The sequence below is a fragment of the Narcine bancroftii genome, chromosome 1 (assembly GCF_036971445.1).
Source record: "Narcine bancroftii isolate sNarBan1 chromosome 1, sNarBan1.hap1, whole genome shotgun sequence".
Taxonomy (NCBI): domain Eukaryota; kingdom Metazoa; phylum Chordata; class Chondrichthyes; order Torpediniformes; family Narcinidae; genus Narcine; species Narcine bancroftii.
The window spans coordinates 251,467,855-251,490,612 of record NC_091469.1 but is presented as its reverse complement, the minus strand read 5'-3'; the positions used below and the strand labels follow the sequence as shown (position 1 = coordinate 251,490,612).

The following is a 22,758-nucleotide window of genomic DNA, read 5'->3' as shown; positions in this document are numbered from 1 at the left end:
CAGCATGAACAGTAGCAGACTGACTATACAGCCCTAAGGTGTGCCAGTACTCAGTGGGATGGGCCTTGAGGTTTTGATGCCAACCCAGTCTTTCTGTCAAAAGGTCGAGAATCCACTTGCAGAGAGGGGTGTTGAATTTTCTTCAATGCTGATCTGAAGTATTGGACAACAGTGAGAGAGGATGGAGTAGAGTCAGGGCATCATCTGTGGACGTTTGGACAGTAGGCAAACTGGAACAGGTCCAATGTCGCTGCAACGCGCACTTTGACACGTTCCATCACCAGCCAGTCAAAGCACTTTATGATTGTAGACATCAGTGTCACCGTTGATGGTCATTTAGTCGGGCTACTGCCACTTTGATGGGCACTGGGATGATTGTGGCTGCCTTGAATCCTGCAGGGACAGTGGACTGCTGCAGTGAGATGTTGTAGATGTCCATTATGAACTCCCAACAGCTGGGCTGCACAATCCTTCAGCACCTGACCTGGTGTGTTATCTGGACCTGCTGCTTTGTGGGTTCGCCCTGGATAGGATCTTCCTCCTTCCTCACCTCAGTGGGGACTATGCAGCTCCCTGTTCTTTAGGGGGAGACAGGCCACATTGTTGCTGACCCTTGGGGTTGACTTATAGGTTATGGTTTGAATACCCTGCCACATGAACCTCATGTCGCTGGTGTCACACAGGTGTCTGTGGATTCTCTGTGTGCACCATGCTTTGCCTTCCTGATTGCACAGGAGAGTTCAGCCCTTGCTGATCTGAATGCAGTCCTATCTCCCAACCAAGCAGGATCACGAGCTCCAAGTGATGCACAAACCTCTGCATCTAGCGTGGTTTTTGAATTGCCCTGGCTGTGTATTGTTTGATCACCGTGACATCCTCAATATACTTGCTTATGTCACAGTGCCCACATACACCTCGACGTGGCCGCCTTCTTGAATCTACTCCAGTTTGTGGTTTCAAAGCAGTCTTGCAGCATTCCTGTTCGTTTCTCTGGCCAAGTCCTGATCTTCCTGTAAACTGGTTTGATTTGTTTTACCTGTGTTCTGTAAGCAGGGATTAGCAGAACGTCTACGTGGTCTGAGTACCCAAGGTGGGGGCAGGGAACAGCCTTGTATACTCCAGGGATATTTGTGTTGACCACATCTCAGAAATCCTCTTATCTGGTGGCAAAGTTGACATGTTGGAATTTCAGCAGGACTGTTTTTAAGTTGAAGTCACCAGCAACAATCATCCAGCCATCAGGGTGAGTTGCCTGGGCTCCACAGATGGCCCTGTTAAGCTCTTGATGTGTTCCCATCATTTGCAAGAGGAGGAACATAGACTGCTGTGATTAGAGTGTGAATTCTCTAAGTAGGAGGGCCTGCACTTCACCATTAAGAGCTCTACCTCTAATGAGCACTGCACCTATACTCGAGACATTTATAAATCAAACCATGTTGATGTAGATGCACAACCTCCCTCGTACCTTATCAGAAGCAGCAATTTTTCTGACTGCCCGAAAGAAGACAAGCCTCTATCTGGATAGCCATATCTGGACTATGCTGGAGTTATGTTTCTCTAATTACTGGGCTGAAGATGACACTGGCAAACAAACCCCAGCTATTTTAGTGGTAATTCATTCAGATGTGTACATTGACCACAATAGTGTGGTTGGATGAGCTAGCAGGTCTTGACTGACCTCCTTTTGTTCAGTTGGGGGAAATTTGCTTCATTTAATAGAAGCAAGTATGAAAGTTCTACACTCAGCAGAAGAACTGACCTCTTGTAAATCTAGTACGCTGCTGGTTCGGTTAAAATGCGGTAAGAGTGCCCCACCCCCCCATACCACCCTCCTCATGGATGACAATGGGGATTCAAAAGAAGTAATGCCATCAAAAACAGTTTCTAAAGGAGGACATCCTAGCTCTTCACTCAACCAGAAAGTCCGCAGACGCTGGAGTTCATTGCAACTCACAACCATGCGGGAGAAACACAGCAGTCCACACAATAAATGGGTAATCAATGTTTGGTGCCTGGGCCCTTTCATATACCATAGAGGACAAGTTGATGACTGCTGCCTGGTCCAAATTATTCTCGTCTCTTGCAAGCACCACCCTGAACATTTCTAGTCCTCTGCTGTGCCTTGTGCTGCTTCATCAGTAAAGGTTACAAATGGAACTGGACACGAGCCTGTACATGATGATTATCACATCCTTATCAGTGACCTTCCATCAATACAAATAGTCACAGCAACCTTGGGAAGACTGTGCCCAGGCTGAGATAGCAGCTGTGACCCAACTTTCAGGTTGAGTCCTGAATCCCACAGTGATTACTGAGAGCCTTTATACCCTCTGAGGGGCTGCCTTGACGTGCAGGGCAGTCACATCTATCCTTCTTGGGGTTTCAGTGCTCCTGCTCTTCTTTGTTGGACCAGACTGGAGAGAGGGTTAGAGCCAAGTGGTGCCAAAATGTATCTTTGCAAAGATCCAATGATTGAATTTGGGGATCTGCTTGATGGACCTATCAGATAACAACACCAGGAGTACACCTTCAGGTTCAAGACCATCTGACTGTTATACAACCAGATGAGACAGTATTTCTTCAGACTATAGTGCACACATAAAATATAAATAAATCTGTATGAATTCAAACATGCTCTACCACTTTATTGAATTGTTTATTGTCTCGTGCACTGAGATGCATTGAAAAGTTGCTTTGTGTGCTATCCAGGCAAGTCAGCCTATTGTTGAGTACCACCAGTAGGGCACAGGCCCATAAGGTTGATCCGCTTCTACTTCCTGTGGATGCTGCAGGACCCCCTGAGGTTTCCCAGCTTGTTTGTTTGTTGTCCTCAACCCCAGCATCTGCAGAGTTTCTGTTTTAACTCAGTTAACAGTATCAGGGCAGCATCACTTCCACTTATGAGATGTCCCGTTCAATAGTTTGATAACAGCAGGAAAGATGACAAGTTTATTCTCATATACATTAACATACATAAACTGTCAGTGAAACTGGTGGGAGCGGGTTTTCAAACTGCCTGACAGGAGTGGGGAGAAGAGTGGGTGATTGGGGTGAGACGGGTTATTAATGGTTTGTCAGCTTTCCCAAGACAGCAGGAGGTACAGATGGAGTAGCTGGGGGTGAGTGGGGTGGGGTTGATAAGACATAGAAATCTACATACAGTACAGGCCCTTCAACCCAGTTTCAACATAAAATTTCCCTTCTGCATAACCTTTCATTTTTCTCAGTTCTGTGTACTTCTCTAATAATCTCTTAAAAGATCCTATTGAACCTGCCTCCACCACTGTTGCCAGGAGCACATTCTTTCCACCTACTTGTGTGATAAACCTGATTCTTCCAATGTTCCTCGATTGTCATGTAATATTACAAACTTTCCTTCTGCCTGCCATGAGGCAAAGATTTGCCATTAATGTTGCCTGGCACCCCATACAGAATGAGAGGAAGAGAAGCAAAAGGGGGTCTGTTTCATCCTGTGTTCGTTTGTGTGAGTTCTTAGACAACACATGGATGAAGGGAAAGGTTCTTCACTTTAAAGTTGATGTATACAGCACGGAGGCTGCAAGCCTCCATTACAGATCTGCATGTCAGCCCCCTGCTGACAGCTAAGTCTAATCAAACAGTAAGGCATTGCTAGATGCATTGCAATTATGGTCATTATCATGACATCTTCCTTTCTTAAAACAAAAGTAGCTACTTTTAACTAACAATGTTTCTTTGTATAACTCTGCAATTTTAACTTTAACACCAGGAACTTACATTTTCATTATTATCAACATTGTTAACATTTTTAAAAATTTGTTTTGTATGTTCATATTTACATACACTAAAACTTGAAGAGTGAATAAGATAGCACTACTTCATTCTATAACAGGAGTCTAAATTTGTTCAATGAGTCTCTTTGGAGGATTCACATGTCTTGATGATCTCCTGATTAATTATCCTTGAATCTGAGTTGTTGCCTCAGACGATGTCTTCTCAGATGTGCATTCAGGTTGTTCAAAAGTATCGAATTTCCATCTACTGTGGCTGGTTCCATTTGAAGATCTCGACGATTTCTTCACAGAACAGCCCCTTCATCTGTCTGAATGGTGTATGATCTTGGTTGGACTTCACTAAGGACAGTACCCTTCAGAGTCGATACGTTTGTTTTTTCTTTTTTAGCCTTACTTAGTCACCAGTGTGGAGTTCCAGATGGTTAAAGTAATAATTTTGCTTTTCTTTCTGTTGTTCTTTGAATTTCCTCACTTTCTTCCCCTCTTTTGTTTTTAGGAGGTTCTCCTGAATGGGTAGGTTTGATCTTAGCCTACGTCCCATAAGCAGTTGTGCTGGTGACAAACCTCACTCAAGCGGCGTTGTGCGGTATACTAGCATGCTTTGTAGAAGTCTTTTCCATTGTCTTTTGCCTTGTTCATCAGTCTTTTTACTGTCTGTATTGATTTTTCCACTAGACCATTGGACTGTGGAAAATGAAAACAACGTAGTATGTACAAAGTCCCATTCTTTGACAAACTGTCGGAACTTTAAATTGCAAAACTGGGGCCCATTGTCTATGAAGACCTCACTTGCCACACCATGTCTGGAGAATATGGCTTTCATACCTGTTATTACAGCATCTGCAGTGGTGTTGTTCAGTTTACACACCTCTGCATACTGGGAGTAATAGTCTGTGACTACAAGATAGTCCTTCCCTTGACATTTGAATAGGTCAGTGCCTACCTTCTGGTAAGGTCTGTGTGGTGCTTGGTGTGGCTTTAGTGGTTCTGCAGGATCGCTTGCTTGATCTTTCCAGCATATTGTAGAGTTTGATACTTCATTTGTTATATCATTGTTGATTCTCGGCCAGTACATCACCTCTCATGCTCTTTTCTTACACTTTTTGATTCTGAGATGTCCTCCATGGATCCTTTTTAGCATCTCTTTTCTTAGATTCTTTGGGATAAAGATTTTACTTCCTTTGTAGAGGATGTCTTCAACCACTGAAAGTTCCTCCCTGCAGTTCCAGTACTCTGAAACACCAGGAGAGCAATCCTGCTTCACGTTGGGCCATCCATCCAAGATGTTTTTTCTCATTTGTCTCAGTGTTTTTTCTCATTTGTCTCAGTGTTTTTTTCTTTGTCTCTCTATGAGCTTCATTTTTGCATCTGATATGAGCAGTGCATTTGTGATCATGTCCACGAAGGCATTCACGTCTTCATCCATTTTGGTGTTTGCAGGCTCTCTCGTGTCAACAGCTCTAGAAAGCATCTACATTAGCTTACCTGGAGTGTATGCCACATTCAGTGTATAGCGTTGCAGCCTAATCATCATTCTTTGAATTCTAAGCAGACATTCATTTAATGGCTTTTGGAACAATGCAATCAAGGTCAGTCTCTACACTGATTGCTTGTCCTGACACAAACTGATGAAATCTTTCACAGGCGTATGTGATGCTGAGCAGCTCCTTTACAATTTGAGCACATCACGTCTCCGCATCTGTCATTGAACATGATGCATATGCACTGGGTTGTTGCCAGTCATCATATTTTTGCGGAGGAACTGCACCGAGCCCACTATGTGATGCATCTGATGATATCTTGATGGGTCTCGCTGCATCATAAAACCTCAGAACTGGTTCCTCTGTGAGCAGTTTCTTTATTTCACTACCATTCAATGTTCTTTTCTGTTGGTCTTCTCAATGGAGCCATCTTTTCTGAGAGATTGGACATGAATTTACTCATATGGTTGACCATTCCATTAAACCTCTGTACGTCCTTTTTGCATTGTGGCCTTGGCATGTTGTTACAAGCCCAAAGGACCCCAAAACCCAGCAGCAATAGATATTCACCACGACAAATAGTTACTTCAACAAAAGTTGTTTTTAATTATCTTTAAACATAAAAACAGAATCAAACTTTAACTTATCACTATTAACTTAACTAACCCAACTTAACCTCCTCCTAATTCTAAGCACACGTGTATGTAATGTGCATGTAAATTTAAGAAAGGTTCTTTGGTTCACAGTTCAATCTCACTTCTCCTTCTTCCAAGTTCACTGGTTGCAGGCAATTCTTATACTGTGCACAGAATTTAACACGTATAAAGTTCACCAGGCTTTGGTGCTCGAAAGGTTTACCGCTCAGGAAGGTTCTTGTAGGTTTGGTGTGTTTTTCCAAGAATTCCACAACTGAGTACCACCATTAGTCACCTCATGTCTTGCATTTTTTTTTAAATTTTCACACTATGAACCATATTGACCAAAATTTCCCTCTTGAATATACACAGTGTTTTTTTTCTCCCCCTTTTCCCCCCTCCCTTCCAGACACCTCAATGTCTTGCTGATGAAACTTGCCCCATCAGGGGTCTCCAGATGATAACCTCTTTCTTTCAGGCTATCACTAACATTTGTAGGAGATATTATTGGCAGTGTTCCTTTCTGTTCCACTTATTCCAAGAGAAACATCAGACAGATAGCACTTCCAGCCATCCACCACTCTGGAGCTTCTGTTTCAGTTCCAACAAGCTTCTCCTGGCTTGTCACACACAGTCAAAGACTCCCTTCTGTCTTTCTCTTTCTGAGATTCAAAACTGACAGCAGCATGTCCTTCTCTCTCTCACTTGCAAAACCCCTGACCTTCTCCAGCAAACAATAGGAGTTAGTCTTCTGCTCCATCTGTTGTTTTAGGTAAACAATAACCTCTCAATGACCTCTGAGTGAGAACTTTGCAGAGAGGTCAAAAACCTTGCAAAAAGGTCCAAAACAGACAACCTGACTCTGGTTGTTCTTCCAAGACAATAGTCTATTCATTTCATGACATCATTTCAATTAGCACCTACTTGTGAAATGTGAAAAGCATTCCTCACAGTTCCTCTTCAAAGTACTGTGGATATGAATTCTCCAATATTTCAAATAAGATGTTTTAAAGTGTGTGCATGTAACCTCTAATTTTACCAATTTATCTCCCAAAAACATTCCAAAATATTCCATCACAATGTTCCCAATGGCAGACACTTTTCTTGAATCTGGTCTGATGCCCTCACTGCCAATAATATCTCCTACAAATGTTAGTTCTGTCACCCCGAGCTGGCATTTCTCTCTATTCAGCTTCAGGTTTGCTTTCTTTGTTGCTTCCAGCACTTTCCTTAGTTTCTCCTCATGCTCCCTTCTCGTGGTTCCCCACACTATGAAGTCATCCATTTAGATATCATCTCCGTCCAGATGCTCATAGACCATATGGATAGTTTTGTGATACACTTCAGGAGCTGAGGAAATTCCGAATGGTAACCTTAGGAATCTGTATCTGCCAAAAAGACTATTGAACATGCATAATCTTGAACTTGCTTCATCCAATTTTAACTTCCAAGATCCTAATGATGCATGTAACTTGCTGAAAGACTTCACATTTGCAAACTGTGACATGATTTCTTCACACATCGGAAGCTTAAAGTGTTCTCTCTTTATTGCTCTGTTTAGATCTCTTGGATCCAAGCAAATCCTAAGCTTTCCATTCTTTTTGTCCACAACAATGAGTGAACTCACCCACTCTGTTGGCTTATCTATCTTCTGAATCACATTCAGGCTTTCCATCCTGTCCAACTCTGCCTTCAGTTGCTTTTGAAGCGCAAATGGATCTTTTCTGCATGGATGTATTTTTATCGGGGGCACACGTTTATCCATGCTGATCATGTGTTCTCCTGGAAGGCAGCCTGGACCCAAAATAGGTCATTGTACTCCATCATGATTTCATCATAGACTGTATCTCCTTCACTTTCCACCACAAGGACTCTTTTTACCAGGTTCAGTTTCTCACAGGCTGTAAAACCTAGCATGGCCTGTAAATCCTTTGGTACCACGATGAATGCTAGCATGTGCTCTTTGTCCTTGTGTTTCACTTTGACCATGCTTTCTCCTTCCACTGGTATATCAGTACCTGAATATCCTGTCACCTTCACTTTTGTTCCATACATCTTTGGTCTGGGTCTAATCTTTTTAAAATCAGTCTGATATTACACTAATTTGTGCTCCAGTATCCAATTTAACTGAAATGTTTATGTCATTCACTTTTCATCTCAACATCCAATCTCTGTTTGCTTCCTTGTTTTCAGCCACAACATCTACATAGAATTCCTCTATCTTCTTTTCATCTACTGCATGAACCTTGCTTTGTTGCCCTTGGTTCCTACAGCAACGGGCATAATGGTTGCTTTTGTTGCATGTTTTACCATATGCTGGACACTTTTTGTTAGGTGCACCACATCAACAACATGGCTTTTGATTTGTTCTCTGGCCACGCCTCTCTTTCCACTTTGACACTTTTTTTGTTACATAGTTTATGTCTCCTCTAGCTCACTGCTAGTTTGACTGAACAGCTCTTTTGCCTGCGTTTTGACAGTTACTGCAGCCCTAGAGTGCTATGGCTTTTTCCAGGTCTTGATTTTGCTCTATTAGCAATCTTTCCCTTAGACTATTATCTGGAATACCACACTCAAGTCTGTCTTTTATCAGTGAGTCGGTCAGTCCACCATATTCAGAAGTTTTTCAATCTGTGCGTCTCAAACGTCGTTATGTTTAGCTATGCAGTATGCCTCAAATTGTTTCAATATTTTGTCCAGTTTCATTTTATTACCTTCAGCAGCAAATACTAAGTTATTATACACGACCTGGGCTTCATCACCCACGACATGTAAGAAAACTGATACTTTCACTTTATCACTTTTCTTGTCAGCTCCGACTGCCACTAAATACAATCCAAAATGCTGTTTAAATCTGTTCCAATTTTCAGCTGAAGTTTTGCTGGTGGATGTTATCCTTCCATTTTTCACTGTTAGCTTCTCTACACCAGTGTAGAGTTGCTGACTTTACATTTTATCTTTTAAAGTATTTCCTTCTAATTTTCTTCATGTCACTTCTGACACCATGTTTCATCTTGTTTTCGTTTGTGTGTGAGTTTAGTCAACACATGGATGAAGGAAAAAGTTATTTACTTTAAAGTTGATGTGAACAGCACCATGAGGCATGCCATGAGGCTGTGTGTCAGCCCACTGCTGGCAGCCAAGTCTAATCAAACAGTAAGGCATTGCCAGTTGCATTGCAACCATGATCTCTATCATTACAGAGTCCCTTCAGAATCACTAGGTGCCAACGAATTTGTCTCCAGCCTTCCCTCAGCCTCTGTAGCCGCACAGACTACAGTGCAAACCATCGGCCATCCAAGCTCCAGATCCAAACCTCTGACACAATCAGGAAGCCTTTAGCGCCCGAGGTCCTTCGGGAGCCCTTCTTGCCCTCAGCAGCCTCTCGAATCCCGGCTCCAACCCCTGGTTCCCATAAGCCTGACTCCAGTAGCAGCCCACAGCCATTTGCGCCCCCTGACTACGTCGCTCGCAGGCTGTGTGGGTCGCTCAGCCGCTGAGCCCCTCATTGGTTCAATGTCATGGTTACCTCTGCTTCTCCTTCTCAACAGGGGGAAGGGGGTAGTTTCGCCCTGTTTCTGGTGCTCTGCTCTGTCCCGCTGCTCCCAGAGTTTGCAACCCCGTGTGGTTGCTGCCGAGTACAGGCGCTGCCCTCTTGGACAGAGACCCCGCGGTTGCAGGATTTGGAAATCAGATACTGTCGACTTCTTTAACAGGACATTTAAAGCCTGTACGCAGACGCCAACATTCAGACCAGGTGGTTGAAGCCTTCGCTCTCCTGGCTCCACACCTGCAATAGTGCTGCTGATACAGCAACTTCCCTCTCCCCACTCTGAACTGTACTTACTCTCAAGCATCTTAAAACTATGCCCCCTCATGTTAGCCATTTCAGTCCTGGGAAAAGGACTCTGGCCATCCACACGATCAATGCCTCTCATCATGCGATGTATAGCTATCAAGTTCCCCTTATCCTCTGTGAAAAAAGACCAAGTTCACTCAACCTATCCACACAAGGCACGTTCTCCCATCCAGGCAGCATCCTTGTAAATCTCCTCTGCACATTCTCTAGAGTATCCACATCCTTCAGGGCAGGGTTTCCAAACCTTTATGCTCACGGAAACCCTTTAGGGAGCACTTGGAAATCACAGAACCCCAATCGCCAATTACAGTTTAAAAGGGTAGGCGTCATCGTTGGGAGGAGGGGGGCATTCGCGGGCCATGCTCCCCCCCCAAATGAGTTATTGTGCCCCCACCCATCCACAGCATGAGCATCTGGGATGTATTACTCCTTGAAAAGACACCAGTCCTAGACCAAAGGTCCCTCCTGACCTGAACCCCAGTCCCCACTTGATCTCCTGCCCCAAATTCAATAACTGACCATTTGTCCCCACAGATGCTGCCTGACCTGCGGACTTCCTCCACCAATTCTTTGTCTGCCCAAGATTCCAGCATCGGCAGGCTTTTGTGGTTCTCAGTAACTTCTTTGTTTTCCTTTCGGTTGCAGGACAGGTCAAGGCAGCATCCATTCAATTCCTCGTCAAACCCAAACCCATGGTCACGGGGCTCTTGTAGCCACTTTCATCACCTCTCATTTCCCAATGAAGCGTCCAGCTCCTAGGGGAAGCCTCTTCCCCCTTCACGTGTACAGCAGAACAACTTACCTGTACTGGTGGTCACTCCAGCATGGGCGGTCCCACTGCCATCCCGTTCCGAGGTGGCAAACCCTCGCACCATCACTTGTTTTACTGAGGTGTTGGATCCAAGTTGCTGTGATGGTGCGAGTTGTGCCAATGAATGGGTTTCCCCTCAACCTACCCTTTCAGCTGCTTTCTCATCTTGCAGGAGCAGGCTAGTTCCAGCAGCTCCCTTTACACTGTCAATCAATGGAAAATGGAGCACACCACACAAGTGGGGGGTTAAAACAGAGCTCAAGAACTCGTGTCGTGCTGATCACACACGGGGAGTAAGCGCTGTGGGCGCATGGGGAGTGGGTCCTGTGGATTAGATGGGGAGTGAACTTACGGACCTTAGCCCCCATCAAGCCCAACTGCCCACAATGTCACAATAGGGCTATGGCCTGGTGATTGGCAGTGGGGGCAGGGAGAAGAGATGTCACAATTCCCCCCCACCCCCCATCATTTTGCTTGCTAATTTGCCCAAACCCCTTTGTCCGACAGGCCAAGCTTGAGTGTCAATTGGAGTGGTAGGGTGGGTATTGTGCAAATGAGCAGCTGAGATGAGTGTCAGCAGAGTGTCACGCACACCTCCTCCTCCCACCATCTTGCCTTCTCCCAGAAACAAAGAAAATTAAAGACAAGAGGCAAAAAATAATTTAAAGAAAAACAGATCCCATTCATTTCTTCTGCAAAACCCCTAGGCCTTTCCACAGAACCCTGTTTGGGGAACACTGCTGTAATGAGGTGACTAGACTGAACACAATATTTCAAGTGGGGTCCAACTAAAACAGTGGTTCTCCATCTTTTTCTTTCCACTCACATACTTCTTTAATCCCTATGCCATCGTGCTCGGTGATTAGTAAGGGATTGCTTAAGGTGGTATGTGGGTGGGAAGGGAAGGCTGAGAACCACTGAGTTCCAGGGAGAGGGGTGGGGGGATTGAGTTCCAGGGAGGGGGGGGGGGGAAGAATTGCGTTGAGTTGCGGGGGGAAGTGGGTGTACATCCGAGAGGTTGTGAGCTGCTGCAGAGTGACAGCCGTGGCTGTAGCCCCCCCCGGGGTGGCCGGCCCGGCCCTTGACGGACACTGGCAGCTGCAGCCATGCCTTCCCTCCCTCCCACTCCCGGCGGGGCGGCGGCCGATTGCCTTGCAGCCTTCATTCAGGAGAGCCGGGGTCGGTGGTGGTGGAGGGGGGCTCGCCGCGTCCCGCCAGCAGAGCGGGGTGAGGGGTGGTCCCCGACCCGGGAAAGGGGGCCGCGCCCGCTCGCCATGGGCCAGGACCAGACCAAGCAGCAGATCGAGAAGGGCCTGCAGCTGTACCAGGCCAACGAGACGACCAAGGCGCTGGAGACGTGGCGGCAGGTGGTGGAGAGGAGCACCGAGCTGACGGGCCGCTTCCGGGCGCTCGGCTGCCTGATCACGGCGCACTCGGAGATGGGCAAGTACGAGGACATGCTGCGCCTGGCCGTGGCGCAGTCCGAGGCCGCCCGCCAGATGGGCGAGCCGGAGCGGGTGACCGAGGCCTACCTGAACCTGGCCCGAGGCCACGAGAAGCTGTGCGAGTTCTCCGAGGCCGTGGCCTACTGCCGGACGTGCCTGGGCGCCGAGGGCGGCCCGCTGCGCCTGCAGTTCAACGGCCAGGTGTGCCTGAGCATGGGCAACGCCTACCTGGGCCTCAGCGCCTTCCAGAAGGCGCTCGAGTGCTTCGAGAAGGCGCTGCGCTACGCGCACGGCAACGACGACAAGATGCTGGAGTGTCGCGTCTGCTGCAGCCTCGGCACCTTCTACGTGCAGCTCAAGGACTACGAGAAGGCGCTCTTCTTCCCGTGCAAGGGCGCCGAGCTGGTCGCCGACTACGGCCGGGGCTGGAGCCTCAAGTACAAGGCCATGAGCCGCTACCACATGGCGGCCGCCTACCGCAAGCTGGGCCGGTTCGACGACGCCATGGAGTGCTGCGAGGTGAGCGGGGACCGGGGGAGGGGACTCACGAGGTCCGGGGGGCTGGACTCACCAGGTCCAGGAGGATCTCACCGAGTCCATGGGCAGGGGGGTCCCACCATGGGGGGGGGGGGGGGGGGGGGGGGAGGAGTCTCACCGGGTCCAGGGGGATCTCACCGAGTCCGTGGGTGGGTGGGTGGGGGGTCTCACTGGGACCGTGGGGCAGGGGATCTCATCGGATCCGGGGAGCAGGGAGGTCTTACAGGGTCCATGGGGCGGGTTGTCCTCACGGGGACACTGGGTCCATGGAGTGGGGTGGGGTGGGGGGTCTCTGGGACACTGGGTCCATGAGGCAGGGGGTGACATTGAGACCCTGGGTCAAGGGATGGAGGTCTCACCAGGACCTCAGTTCAGTGGGTGGGGTTGCTTGGCACCGGGACCCTGGGGCAGTGGGCAGGGGTGAGTGACATTGGGATCCCGGATGGATGGGGCAGGGGTGACACCGGTACCCTGGGTCAAGGGGTTGGGGGTGGGAGATGTACTATGACCCAGGATCAAGTGGGGTGGGTTGCTCTTGAACTTGAGGGGAACCAATATACTGGCAGGGAGGTTTGGTAATGCTTTTGGGGTGGTGGTTTAAATTGGATTCGCAAGGTGGGGGGGGGGGGGAAGAAATGAAAGTGACGAGGTAGAGAAGAGGTGGTTGGTGTACAGGTAGAGACAGCTGATCGGGAGTTTGTGTAGAATGACAGGCAGATGGGGCAACATTACAGCCATGGGGATGAGTTGTAATGCAAAGGGACACAGTCAAGAAAAGTATCAAATGCAGAGCTAAAGGTTTTGTTTTTAAATGCATGCAGCATAAAAAATAAGTGAGTGACCTTGTAGTAGAGCTGCAGACTGGCAGCTGTGATGTCGTGGGTGAAGGATGGATGTCATTTGGAACTGAATGTCCTTGAATACAGTGTATCTAAAGGAAAGGCGGGTAAGCTGAGGGAGGAGGGGGTGTGGCTCTATTGGTAAGGAACAACATTATATCATTAGAAAGGTGACATAGGATCAGAAGATACAGAATCATTGTGCGTTGAGTTAATAAATGGCAAGGGTAAAAAGATGATGTTGGCTGTTATATACAGACCATGCAGTAGTAGGCAGGATGTGGACAACAAATTATGACAGCAAATATAAAAGGCGTGTCAGAAGGGCAATTTTATGGTAGTCACGGGGGATTTTAAGATGCAAGTAGATTGGGAAAGAAGAGTGACATATGAAAGTCTGCAGAAGCAGTGATTGAAATAAAAACGATGCTGGAGAAACTCAGCAGGTCAACCAGTGTACTTTTTACAGCAAAGCTAAAGATACATAGCTAACATTTCTGGGCTTGAGCCTCGTCAAGGTTTAATCTGGAGTTTCTCCAGCATTGTGTTTTTACAGTAGATTAAGAAACCAGGTTGGAACTGGATCTCGAGAGAATTTGAAGTAAGCCTGACAGGTGGCTTCTTACAGCAGCTTATTGACAAGCCCATTGGGAATTGGCTGTATGAGGTGTAGTGCAATGTGACTAGAGAGCTGAGAGTAAAGGAACCATTGGGGGGAATGATTGAGTTCAATTTGATATTTAAAAAGGAAAACCTGACTTTAGTCAGATGTGCTGTTATCTCAGTGGAGTAAAGGGAAATACAGTGGCATGAGAGAAGAACTAGCCAAAGTAGATTGGAAGGGGGCATTAGAAGGGAAGATGGAAGAGAAGCAGTGGATAGAGATTCTGCAAGTAATGAGAATGGTGCAGGATAAATACAGACCGATAAAGAGGAAATATTTGAATGGAAAAATGTCACAGCTGTGGCTAACGAGGGAAGTCACAGCCAACGTGAATGCAAAACAGAGGCCATAGAGGGAAGATAGAGGACTGGGAAGTTGTTAAAAACTTTCAGAAAGCAATTTTAAAAAATTAAAAGGGGAAAATTTAAGTATGAAAATAGATGGTCAAATAATATCAAAGAAGATACATTAAGCTTCAAGTATATAAAGACAAAAAGAGAAGTGAGAGTAGATGTAGGACCACTAGAAAATGATGCTGGAGAAATAATAATTGGAGACAGGAGGAACTAAATGAGTATTTTCACTGTGTGAGACACTAACAGTGTGCCAGATGTCGTAGGATATCAGGAAAGGAAAGTGAGTGCAATTACTATTTCAAGGTAGAAGGTGCTCAGAAAGATGACACTTTACTCATTCTAATACATCCTAATTTCAGAATATCATTTTCCAAGCATGAGCTGAAATATCCAAAATTTTGATTTTGGATATCCAACAAATCAAACTCTGTGACTGTTTCTTTATGTAGTTTCAATTTGTTGATAAAACAGATAAACATTTTGCATGGTTTCACATTAAGACTCTCATAATGATAAGTAACACAGCATTTACTGTATAATAGAGATGCAAAAGATATTTAAGGAGATACAAAATGTATTTAAAGAGATACAAAGATTCAAAGATAAGATTTCTCATGCTCACACTCCCTTGCATCTTGTGGAATGAGAGGGAAGCCTAGCTTGGACGGATATTACATCATAGTCACTATGGTAACACAACAAACAATCGTTCTCTTAAAGAGACAGGCACAAAATTAGCTAAGAATCAAATACACAAGGTTTTAACCTTTTCATAAGGGTTGATACGTCTCCTGGATCAGATGGATTGCACCCTTGTGTCCTGAAAGAAGTAGCGGTAGAGATTTTAGAGGCATTGCTTTTAGGAATCAATAAATTCAGTTGTGGAACTGGAAAATCGCAAAATTCACCATACTATTCAAAGAGGGAGGGAGACAACAGAAAGGAAATTAGAGATCGCTTAGCCTAATGTTAGTGGTTGGGGAAATGTTGTAGTCAATTGTCAAGGATGAGGTTACAGAGTACTAGGAGGCTCGTGACAGGATAGGCCAATGCAAAGATGGTTTTCAAAAAGTTTTGCTTCATAGACCTATTGGAATTCATTGAGGAAGTGACAAGCAGGGTGGATAAAGGAGATGCTGTGGCTCTTGTGTATTTGGATTTTCAGAAGGTCTTTGACAAGGTTCCGCACATGAGGCTACTTAACAAGAGAGGAGCCCATGGTATAACAGGAAACATACTAGTAGGTTAGAGCCTTGGCTGATTGGCAGGAAGAAAAGATTCAGAATACAGGGGTCATATCCTGGTTGGATGCCAGTTGCGACGGTCAGTGTTGGGACCACTTTTTATGTTGGATATTAGTCATTTAGATTATAAAATGAATAGCTTTGTGACCAAGTTTTCAGATGATATGAAGGTAGATGGAGGAGCAGGTGGTGTTGAGGAGATAGGGAGACTGCAGAAAGACTTGGATAGATTAGGAAAATGGGCAGAGATGTGGCAAATGAAATACAATGTCGGAAAGTGTACGGTCAGGTTCAGGTTCAGGACATCTTGAAGGTAAACTTACAGGCTGAGTTGGTGGTGAAGAAGGCAAATGCAATGCTGGCATTTAAGAGCAGGGATGTGATATTGAGGCTTTATAAGGCACTGGTGAGACCTCACTTGGAGTATTGTGTGCAGTTTTGGGCTCTTCATTTAGAAAAGGAATGGCTGACATTGGAGAGAGGTCAGAGGAGATTCACAAGGATGATTCTGGGAATGAAAGGGTTATCTTATGAGGAGCGTTTGATAGCTCTTGCCCTGGTATTCATTGGAATTTAGAAAAATGAGGTGGGGGGAATCTCATTGAAACATATAGAGTGTTGGAAGTCGTGGATAGATATGACCTTCCAGGTATGACCTGCGGAAGGTCATCTCCGAATAAAAGGGCCAATTCTGGAGGAAACTAGAGACAGGTACATGCCAGCAATGGCAAGGAGTGCAGACCGTTATAGCCCACAAAGTGAGGGCGAACACTATAGATGGCTGTAATGCTTCACTCCCCAATGAGCTGAACACCCACTTTGAGAAGAAGAACTAAACAGTGCCTACTAGAATCCCTGAAAAGGCTGAGGACCCTGTGATATCTGTCTCTGAGAGCAACATCAGAGGGTGAGCCCTTGCAATGCGTCAGGTACTGACGGCCAACCTGGCAGGATGCTGAAAATCTGCACCAACTAACTAGCCGGAGTGTTCACGGACATTTTCAACCTCTCGTGGCAGTCAGAGGTTCCCATCAGCTTCAAAAGTGCATCAATCATCCCGGTCTCCAGGAAGAGAGTGTGAGCTGCCTCAACAACTACCGTCCAGTAGCGCTAACCTCTACTCTGATGAAATGCTTCAAGAGGCTGGTCTTGGCCAGAATGAACATGTACCTAAGTAAAGATCTGGACCCGCTGCAATTTGCCTATCGTCACAATCGGTCCACAGCAGATGCATATCGCTGCCTCTCCACTCAGCTCTGGATCACCTTGAAAATAACAATTCATACATACAGCTGCTCTTCATCGACTACAGATCGGCCTTTATTACCATTATTCCCTCAGTGCTGGTCAAGAAGCTACAAACTCTAGGCCTCTGCAACTGGATCTTTGACCTTCTCATCGGAAGACCACAATCAGTACAAATTGTTAACACTTTCTTCTCCTCACTGATCATTAACACAGGCGTACCCCGAGAATGTGTGCTTAGCCCACTGCTCTACTCATTATACACCCACGACTGTATGGCCAGGCGCAATTCCAATTCTATCTACAAGTTTGATGATGACACCACAGTTGTTTGCAGAATCACTAATGGCAATGAGGAAACTCGTTGAATGGTGTAACGACAACAACCTTGTGCTCAATATCAGCAAAACCAAGAAGATGTTGTGGACTTCAGGAGGAAGTCAGGGGAACGCGACCCAGTCCTCATCAAGGGCTCAGAGAGGGCCAATAACTTCAAATTCCTGGGTGTCAATATCTCTGAGGATCTGTCCTGGAGCCTCCAAGTTGATAAATCACAAAGGCGGCTCACCAGCAGCTATAATTTGTGAGGAGTCTGAGTGTGGTTGACCCACCCTTTGCTGATCGTACCTGTGGCTCCTCCCCCTTGATTTCCCTAATAAAGGCGACAACACCATAACCCCTCCCCCACAACAAGCTCGAGTCTTGGGCCAATAATGTAAGGCGTGCTTTCTGTTTATGGTAACTTCTAATCTTTGGAGTTATTGATAGTGCATCAATTTTATTATCATAATTTTTTTGGAATGCGCAAGTTGCTGAAACCAGAGAGGCTGGAAATCGACCTATGATCACCGGAAGCATCCAACAAGTTTGAGCACTGCTTCAACGTGTTTCTGCAGGATCGTCCAATCCGACGCAGACAAGCTGCACTTACTGTTCTCACAGGTTGGGCACTGCATTTACCCGATAGTCAGAGATGGCGAGACATTCACTGAGACTATGGACATTCTGAAAGGCCAGTACTAGGCTAAGGTGAATGAGCCATGTCCTAGCCACACATAAGCAACAACCCAGAGAGTTGGTTGATGATCACCTTTGGGTCTGCAAGACCTCGGACCAGCCTTGCAGGCTGCAAGGCGGTATCAGCAGAGGAGTACATGGAGGAGCTGATCTGTGATGCCTGTGTAGCAGCATCAGATGGGATTACATTCGCCAGCGATTAGAACAAGGTGAACTGAAGCTGCAGAAAGTCATCAAACTGGTTAAAACTCTGGAAGCATCTCTCTGCATAATGTGGGCGCCGCCATCTTGCGACGCAGGATCGCAGGTTGTAACTATGGCCAACAGCTCCCTCTCTGCCTGGAGGACCACCAGTACACTGCATTTGAGGTAGATAACTGCCTCTATCACTTTCTGAGGGTCCCCTATGGGTCATAAATGGAGACTCCGTCTTCCAGAGGAGATGGACCGGATGGTGGATGAGCACAGGTGTCTGGGTACATTCCCCTACCTCGACAATGACACTATTTGCGGCCACAATCTGCAGGACCATGATGCCAATCTCCGGAAAATCCTTCAGACAACCAAAAGCCTTAACCTCACCTACAACAAAGATAAACGTGTATTCTGCACATCACGCCTGGCTATACTCAGCTGCGTCATGGAGAATGGAGTTATTAGCCCCGATCCTGACCACATGTGGCCCCTGTTGTAGCTCCCGCTTTTTTCTCCTATTACGCCCAGTGGGCACCCAACTATGTGGATAAGGTCCACCCCCTTGTTAAAGCCACCTCCTTTTCCCTGTCGGCAGAGGCCTTCATCCGCATCAAAGGATGAAGTGCACGAATCCACCCCATTCCAGTTGGAGAGCGATGCATCTGACTTTGCCATGGCCACCACACTTAACCAGGTGGACAGATCAGTGGCATTTTTCTCCTGCATCCTCCAAGGCCCCAAGATCCGGCACTCCTCTAACAAGAAGGAGGCCCAGGCCATCGTTGAGGCGGTATGACACTGGAGGCACGATATTGCCGGCAAATGATTTACCATGCTGAGTGACCATCGTGCAGTCGGTTTCACGTTCAAGAACAATCAGCGGGATAAAAATCAAGAATGACAAGATTCTGAGTTGGAGAATTGAACTCTCCACCTACAACTATGATATCCTGAACCGGCCCGGAAAGCTCAACGAGCCTCTGGATGCCCTGTCCCAAGGGACAGATAGACCGTTTACAAGTCCTCCACACTGACCTCTGCCATTTGAGAAGCCATAAATCCGATCCACTGGTTGAGAGGGTCCACCTCCTCCACACCAGCCCCCAATATGCCTGTGTGGCATAACTGGCTGGGTGTGACGACACTGTGCCCGTCCAGGACCAGGCGCGCGTGGGAGACCCCAGGATTCTGGCAACCAACCGAAACATCTAACCCCCACGGTCATCCACCACGTACCATGTCACCCTACCCCAGCCCCCATCCCTCTCACTGACGGGCCAGAAGTCGACAGCTGAGCTACAGCCAGCACTATGATGGTCACACAACGGACAAGACCACCGTTCGGACTGAATTTCTGATGGACAGGGAACCCACCACCCCGCTGGACTTCTTTTAAAAGAGAGGGTGAATGTGGTGGAACCACTGTTAATACTGATTATATGTGTGTGGCTGACCTGCCCTTTGCTGATTGTACCTGTGGCTCCTTCCCCTTTGATTTTCGTAATAAAGGTGGCAATGCCATAACCCCTCCCCCCAGAACAAGCTCAGGTCTTGGGCCAGCAACATGAGATGTGTCTTCTGTTTATAGTCAGGTAAATTCTAGTCTAGTCTTTGGAGTTATTGATAGTGCATCACTGACGAGATTCGGTATATCACCGAAGATGCTTGTAAACTTCTACAGGTTTACCATGGTGAGCATTCTGGTCAATTGCATCACTATCTGGTATGGAGGCACCAACTCTCAAGACAAGAATAAACTGGAGGGTTGTTAACTCAGCCTGCAACATCTCAGGCACCAGATTTCACTACATGAGGCGGTGTCTTAAAAAAGCAGCCTTTATCCTTAAAGATCCCCACCACCCAGACTATGCCCTCTTCACTCTGAAAGTTACAGGAGCCTGAAGACAGCATTCAATAGCATAAGGACAGCTTCCTCCCCGCTGCCATCAGATTCCTGAATGATCAATGAACCACAGACACTGCCTCACTTTTCTTGCACTATATTGTTGTTATTACTTTATTTTTTATAGTAATGTCTTAAGATGATTATATTGTGCATAATGAGGCTGCTGCAAAACACCGAATTTCATGATTTGCACATAACAATAAATTCTGATTCTAAGAGCAGATGTAGAAAGGTTGTTTCTCTTGGTGGGAGAGTGCACATCTTCAAGATTGAAGGGTGTCGGGGAGGAGTCACGTGATGGAGTAATGGCCGGTCGGGGAACTCCAGCCCTCTCCGGAAAAGTTTAAAAAAAAAACACAGAAAATACAAAGGCACAAACATAAAAATTAAAATAAAGTGAAAGTAAAGGTGGGAAGAAAATGGCAGCGAAGAAAGAAAAGTCGAAAGCAATGGGAAGAAGAAAGGACGTCGGAAGAAGAAGGTGAAGGGCTTACCTGTCCGAGGAGGCCCGCCGCAGAGAGAGAAGCCTGCTCCCTAAGGTCAGTTGAAGACCCGAGCTCGGGACTACAAAAATGGCTCGCGGAGCCAAGCAAAAGTGCGCAACCGCGTATGCGCATGACAAAAAAAACACTGACGGGAGGGGGGACCAGTTGAGGAGTCGATCTCCACAGCTGAGGATGACAGCTGCAACACAACAACAGGAAGAGAACATAGAAAACAACGAGAACAAGAAAGAAGAGAGTAAAAAGAAAACAAGGAAACAACAGATGACCAACCCAGAGGAAGAAGAAGAAGAAGAGCATAGAGAAATGGAAGAAGAAGGGAAAGGCAAGACAATGGATATATTTTTTTTTAAAGAATATATGGAGTCAGTAAAAGAATGGCAATCAAGAATTTAGTGAAATAAAAAGAAGAATTAAAAGTACAGAAGAAAAAATGAATAGATTAGAGATGGTCATGTCAGATATAGGAAAAAGAGTGGACAAGGTGGAAGAACGAGAAACAGCCATAGAAATGAAAGTAGAGGACTTAAAAAAGAAATTAGAAGAATCTAATAAAAAAGTTAGAGACACAAGAGCTGTTAGCTCAGAAGATAGATATAATGGAAAATTATAATAGAAGAAATAATATAAAGATAGTGGGCCTTAAAGAAGATGAAGAAGGCAAGAATATGAGAGAATTTATAAAAGATTGGATCCCCAGGGTCCTAGGAAGACCAGAATTACAGGAAGAAATGGAAATAGAAAGGGCACATAGAACATTAGCCCCGAAACCACAGCCACAACAAAAACCAAGATCCATTTTAGTAAAATTCCTAACATATACAACAAGAGAAAATATATTGGAGAAAGCAATGAAGAAAATAAGAGAAGACAAAAAGCCACTGGAATACAAAGGTCAAAAAATTTTTTCTATCCAGACATAAGTTTTGAACTCCTGAAGAAGAGAAAGGAATTTAATACAGCAAAAGCGATCCTATGGAAAAAAGGATACAAGTTTATGCTAAAGTACCCAGCGGTACTTAAAATAGTTATTCCAGGGCAGCAAAACAGATTATTCTCGGATCTGGAGGAAGCACGAAAATTTGCAGAACAACTACAAAACAGACAGAGAGATGAAGACATGTAACGAGAGTAAAAATTACCACGAACTATATGTATGTGTGTATATGGGTCCGGGCTGAGGGTAGGCGGCGGCGGCCCTGATCCGGGCAGGAGCAAGGGGGAGGCGGCGGCCCCGGCCTCGGTCAAGTGAGGCAGGCGGAGGCCCCGGTCCAGGCAGAGAGGTGGAAGTGGCGGCCCCAGTCCGGGCACAAGGAGAGCAGCGGTGGCCCTGGCCCCGGTCTGGGCAGAGCGTAGGCAGCGGCGGCCCTGATCCGGGCAGAGGCAAGGGGGAGGCGGCGGCCCCAGCCTCGGTCGAGTGAGGCAGGCGGCGGCCCCGGTCCAGGCAGAGAGGTGGAGGCGGTGGCCCCAGTCCAGGTACAGGGAGAGCAGCCCCGGCCCCGGTCCGGGCAGAGGGTGGGCGGCGGCGGCCCCGATCCGGGCAGAGGCAAGGGGGAGGCGGCAGCCCCGGCCTCGGTCGAGTGAGGCAGGCGGAGGCCCCGGTCCGGGCAGAGAGTTGGAGGCGGCGGCCCCAGTCCGGGCGCAGGGAGAGCAGCGGCGGCCTCGGCCCCGGTCCGGGCAGTATGGACCAACCTAGGAGGGGAGGCAGACACCTCCAGCCCGGGTAAGAAACCTGCATAGGAGAAGGCCACTCCGATATAAAACCTACGACCCAAGGACCTTGCTGCCACGTCCCAGCTTGCTTGGCCACGGCACACGAACCATGGGTTTAAAGGGAGGGGCCAGTACTGCGCACACTCCACTCCACCTAAAAGCTCCTTTGCGCAGGCCCGAGGACATGTCCACGTCTTCCCCCTCAAAAGATGCACACAAACTCAAGCTAGCATGCTGGAACATCAGAACCATGCTAGACAAGGCTGACAGCCACCGACCTGAACGTCGGTCTGCCCTCATTGCACATAAACTCCTCAGACTTGACATCGACATAGCCGCTCTCAGTGAAGTCCGCCTGGCAGATGTAGGCAGCCTCCAAGTACGCGGCGCGGGCTACACACTCTACTGGTATGGTAAGCCTTTGGATGAACGACGCCTATCTGGTGTAGGCTTCATGGTCAAGAACTCCATTGCCTCCAAACTCGAAAACCTTCCGACAGGCCACTCGGACCGGATCATGTCCATGCGACTCCCC

The 22,758-nt window shown here is 46.8% G+C and overlaps 1 protein-coding gene across 1 annotated transcript in view; it reads left to right on the top strand.

The window, feature by feature from the left end:
- Positions 1-11,543: 11,543 nt before the first annotated feature.
- rapsn (receptor-associated protein of the synapse, 43kD) overlaps positions 11,544-22,758 on the top strand; it is a 34,662-nt gene continuing 23,447 nt past the window's right edge. The window contains exon 1 of the mRNA XM_069894998.1: positions 11,544-12,523. Within this exon, the coding sequence (XP_069751099.1) occupies positions 11,666-12,523 (858 nt within the window). The 5' untranslated portion in view covers positions 11,544-11,665. The remainder of the gene's footprint in view (positions 12,524-22,758) is intronic.